The sequence below is a fragment of the Notothenia coriiceps genome, unplaced genomic scaffold, assembly GCF_000735185.1.
Source record: "Notothenia coriiceps isolate Sejong01 unplaced genomic scaffold, NC01 NC01_scaffold00006076, whole genome shotgun sequence".
Taxonomy (NCBI): domain Eukaryota; kingdom Metazoa; phylum Chordata; class Actinopteri; order Perciformes; family Nototheniidae; genus Notothenia; species Notothenia coriiceps.
Genome location: NW_011338777.1, coordinates 52,148 through 56,592, shown reverse-complemented (window position 1 = coordinate 56,592; position 4,445 = coordinate 52,148). Strand labels below are relative to the sequence as shown.

General features: G+C 43.1%; 1 protein-coding gene across 1 annotated transcript in view; it reads left to right on the top strand.

Annotated features, from left to right (window-relative positions):
- Positions 1 to 1,829: 1,829 nt before the first annotated feature.
- The window catches only part of LOC104943417 (nucleolar protein 10-like), a 9,697-nt gene continuing 7,081 nt past the window's right edge, over positions 1,830 to 4,445 (top strand). The window contains exon 1 of the mRNA XM_010768804.1: positions 1,830 to 1,908. Within this exon, the coding sequence (XP_010767106.1) occupies positions 1,830 to 1,908 (79 nt within the window). The remainder of the gene's footprint in view (positions 1,909 to 4,445) is intronic.

Sequence of the window (4,445 nt, the reverse complement as noted above, 5' to 3'; positions counted from 1 at the left end):
GGGGATATATAAATAAAACTCTGTAAAATTGAAGTGGAAGACCACCAACCATTTTAGGTTAAGGGCCCTTTACAAATTTGAAAGGGTCCAGTCTTTCGTATAGAAATGTGGAAAGGTCATGTAAAACAACCGAACGACGATAATAGTCTAGCAGTTGGGTAATGTTAGTACTAAATGGAAAAGTAGTCAAGAGGGAACATATGTGTGTTACTAGTCGACACTAAGACATACTTTGGCCAACAGTGAGTCTGTACACACATTTATATCGTAAGGTCAAAGATGGACAACGAATTCCCGGTATCTCTTCTGAAAAGCGCTAAGAACACAATACAGTTGCAAAAATCAAAACATACAAAATAAACCAAATGAAACGACAAGCCAAGAGGACAGTAACAGGAGGAAACAAAACAGACCAGGAAGGGACACAAAAAAAAAAGGAGGACAGCAATCAAAGGGACCACACAGATTAACAAGACTCACACAAGGGACAACGGGAACACAAAGAGGAGGGGACGGGCCGACAAAGAGCAGAGCACTAATGGGGAGGGACATAAATCAGAACAGAGAAGGACACAAGTCACGACCAAGCAGAAAAGAACCACTACTCAAAGTGACCTCAAACAAAGACAAAGCCTCAAATTAAGAATAGGAACTTTATTTCCACTAATAGTATAATAGACGTAAAACCCCCAGACGAACGAAGTGAGATGTCATTGTCTTGGTTGGTGGTTTCTACCCGTGTCGTCTAGGTAAAACTCGTCCTTAATAACCTAAAAAGGAAAGAGAAACCCGAATGACGAGACAGCTACCTCCCCTCGCAGGCCCCAAGTCGTCGCTCTACGACGAGACCGTCTCCGCGCGGTCCTTACGAATGCCTCTTTTGGTAGAAACCACTTTAAGAAATGGACCACCTAAGAACTTAAGGAGAAGAACACATACTAAGGCCGGATGATCCGGGTCCGTACGATCGAGGGACGGAGGGTTAAGGGTTGGACTAAAGGGGTCGTCGGCTACCAAAACCGGGGCCAAGACCAAAGGGTCCGTCGGTACCAAGGTCTGGGTCAAAAAAATACCGTGGGTCCGTCGGTACCAAGGCGGGTCAAGACCGGGGTCGCCGTACAAGGTCTGGGTACAAGACAGGGGGTCCGTCGGTACCAGGCCCGGGGTCAAGACCTGGGCGCGTACCCAGGGAGGAGATCAGGGAGGAGATCCAGGGAAGAGTTCAGGGAAGAGTTCAGGGAGGAGGGTCAGGGAGAGATCAGGTTTGAGTTCAGGGAAGAGATCGAGGGAAGAGATCAAGGGTAGAGCTCAGGCGAGAAGATCAGCGGTTTGAGTTCAGGGAATGAGTTCAAGGGATGAGATCAGGGGTTTGGAGTAGGTTCAGAAGAGTTTTAGGGAGAGTTCTATAGAGGTTCGAAATGCAGGATTGCAAGGCCAGGGGGACCCCATGTGAGCCAAAACTTGAACAAACATATGATTCTGAAAAATTGACAGACCCAACAAAATATAAAGAGGCAGTGGGAAGTTTAATTTACTTGTCCAAATGAACTAGACCAGATATAGGTTTTGTGGTCAGTAACCAACAGAGGAACATTGGAACACAGTAAAACATGTGTTCAGATATCTAAAAGGCACAACAGAACAGGAGTTATGCGAGAAATGACAGAGAGGCACTAGGTCTAAAAGTGTACTGTGATGCTGACTGGGCATCAGATGCAATAGGCGTAGCACATCAGGATATTGTGTCAGTCTAAGTAAAGGAAGCTCTCTGATCTCATGGAAAACAAAGAAACAACCAACAGTGGCATTATCCACCTGTGAGGCAGAATATGTCTTTAGCATCAGCTATACAAGAATGTATCTATCTGTACCAGTATGCACAAACAAAGGTGTACGAGGACAACCAAGGTACTATAGCCCTTGCCAAAAACCCAGTAAACAGGAAAAGGAGCAAACACATTGATATTAATTACCATTTCATTAGGGAAACTGTAAATAACAGAAAGTTTACTTTGGAGTACTGCCCTAGAGTTAATGATTGCTGATGCCATGACCAAGTCAGCTACAAAGCTACAACTAAAGAGGTTTGCTCAAGACATGTTTGGCACTTAAAAGTGCACGAGTGTATTCAAATTGTTAAGGCAAAAGAGAAGCCTTGTTATGTTGTGTTAAGTATTATTACTTTGTAATAGCACCCTTACTCTATGTTTAATAGTAAGTCCCGTTTGTGACGTCATAAGCATGATAAGCGCCGAGCTTGTCTCATGTTGATTACGCAGCACAGGCATGCTGGTTCATGTCCCTGAATAAATGGATGAGAGAAGAAAGATGACTTCGCATACTTTATTGATTTAATAGAAATCCTCAGAAATCTCAAACCACAGGTGTCCTGCAGTTCTACGTAATGGTTTGGCATGAAAGGTTAAATATATCAAATAGCACTTGCTTGCCTTTGTTGGGATTCAGTTTCCTTACTCTTTGTGCCAGCTTTGGTTGACCCATTTCCTGTGGCCTGATTTTCAGTTGTCATGGTGAAGCCAAAGCATACTGAAAGAAAATGGGGGTGATTTGCCTGGAACACAGATTAACGAACTTTACCTGATGAGATTTTGCTAAATGGTGTTTATTTGTTCTACAGTTAAAAAGTTAATGGTGGGTCCCAACACAAAGGAGTGAACTAAGCTGGAGCCCTGTCACGTAGGCGGTGGTTGAGGCTCAAACAGAACATAAATCCAAGTTCTTTATAGTTATCTGATAATCAAATGTAGTCATTGACTATTAAAAAAAACAACGTAGCCTTATCCTACAGGCTGACATTTGGAGTTGCTGAATATATCATAGCGATAGCCTGTATAAGAAACGTTTAGGGAAGATCTGTGTTCACAATAGTAAAGGGAACAATCATTTAGGGAAAGCTTAGCTTCTATAGTCTTCATTACCAGCCACACCTTGGCTTCAGAAAAAGATCAATTCTGAATAACTGGCTGACACACAATTAAATTAAAGGGTATGGGAAAAACTTTTGTTCTTGTTGATTCTGAGTCACATTAGAAAATCGATACCACTCTGTCTACATGTTGAATATGTTGCTGGAGCCAGCAACCTTTAGCACAAAGACTAAAAACTAAGGGAAAAAAGCTTGTCTGGCTAGGTAAAAAGCCAACAAAATGTGCCAAAAAAACACCTTTAAATTCCCTACAGGTTACAGATAGTCAGGCTAGCCCTTTCAAGTCTTCATGCTAAGCTAACTTAGCTAGTTGCTAGCTTAACTTTGTTATTGACTGGACAAGCATGTTTGTTATCAATCCTCTCATGTAACTCTCAGCAAGAAAGCCAAATAATATATGTTTTTCTCCAAACCGTCAAACTATTCTTCTAAAGGTTACAAATGTAAAATTGTGGCTCTCGGCGCAAATGTCGAGGGTGAAATGTGTTTTGTGTTGTCTAACATGCTGATTTATTGGAGTCCTCCTCAATGAGGTGTTGTTAATGTTGTCACAAAACTTCACAGATGGGTCACGGTGAAAAAGCATGGTGACATCAAATGAGTTCAAATGAGCCTGGGGGCCAGAGTTGGCACGCTGGGGGCTGGAATGCACCTCCCTCACATTTGAATTTGACCAATGCTGGAGCAGCACCATCAGCACACTGGGGGGATGGGTAGGACACCCAGAGAGACCTTCCATTTTCCAAGAACTGCAGTTGTTGGCGGGGAAAAGAGAAAAAAAAACTTCCCGCACTAACATTTTCTCCTCCCCTCCTCTTAGCTGTGACGCATGAAGGTAATGAGCTAGAAGCATGGCGTAGTTTGAGCATTTGCACATTTTGAGCAATAAAAACAATGTAGACACAGTGTTGTACCAAATATAATATACAGCACAAGAGTTGTTAACCCAGTGTTGGCTTAACAATATTCAGTAATAACAAAAAGGCATTAAAAATACATATCTTTTTACATTTCCTACCCCACAATTTACTGCAAGTAGTAGGCTGAGGAGCAGTAGTTTAACTCCGTCTGCCTGCTTAAAAAGTATGAAGACAAGGTACTTTAGATAATGGCATAAAAATGATATGCATACAGTCAGGCAGAGACAAGGGTAATCTTTTAAATTGGCAGAAAGCACGTAAAACATGTGGCACAGACCACCCAGGAGCAGGGTGGGGAGAGGCATGTCTCTTCATCAATGTCAGTCTTTGCCACTTGTGCACAATCCCCAGTCTCCAGTATGTCTCTAGAGCTTAAAATCTTCAACACTTGAAGTTGAGTTAATTAAAGCTGCCTCAAAACCTTGATGTGAGCCGAGTAGGCTTTCCTCCTCAGTACTGGCCCCACCATCCCCGCTCTCCACCTCTCTCCCTCTCTCTTCCTCCTTCCCCTCCCTCCTCTCTCCTCTCCACCCCCTTTTCCCACTCTCCCCTCTTCCCCTCTCCCCCTCCTTCCCCCT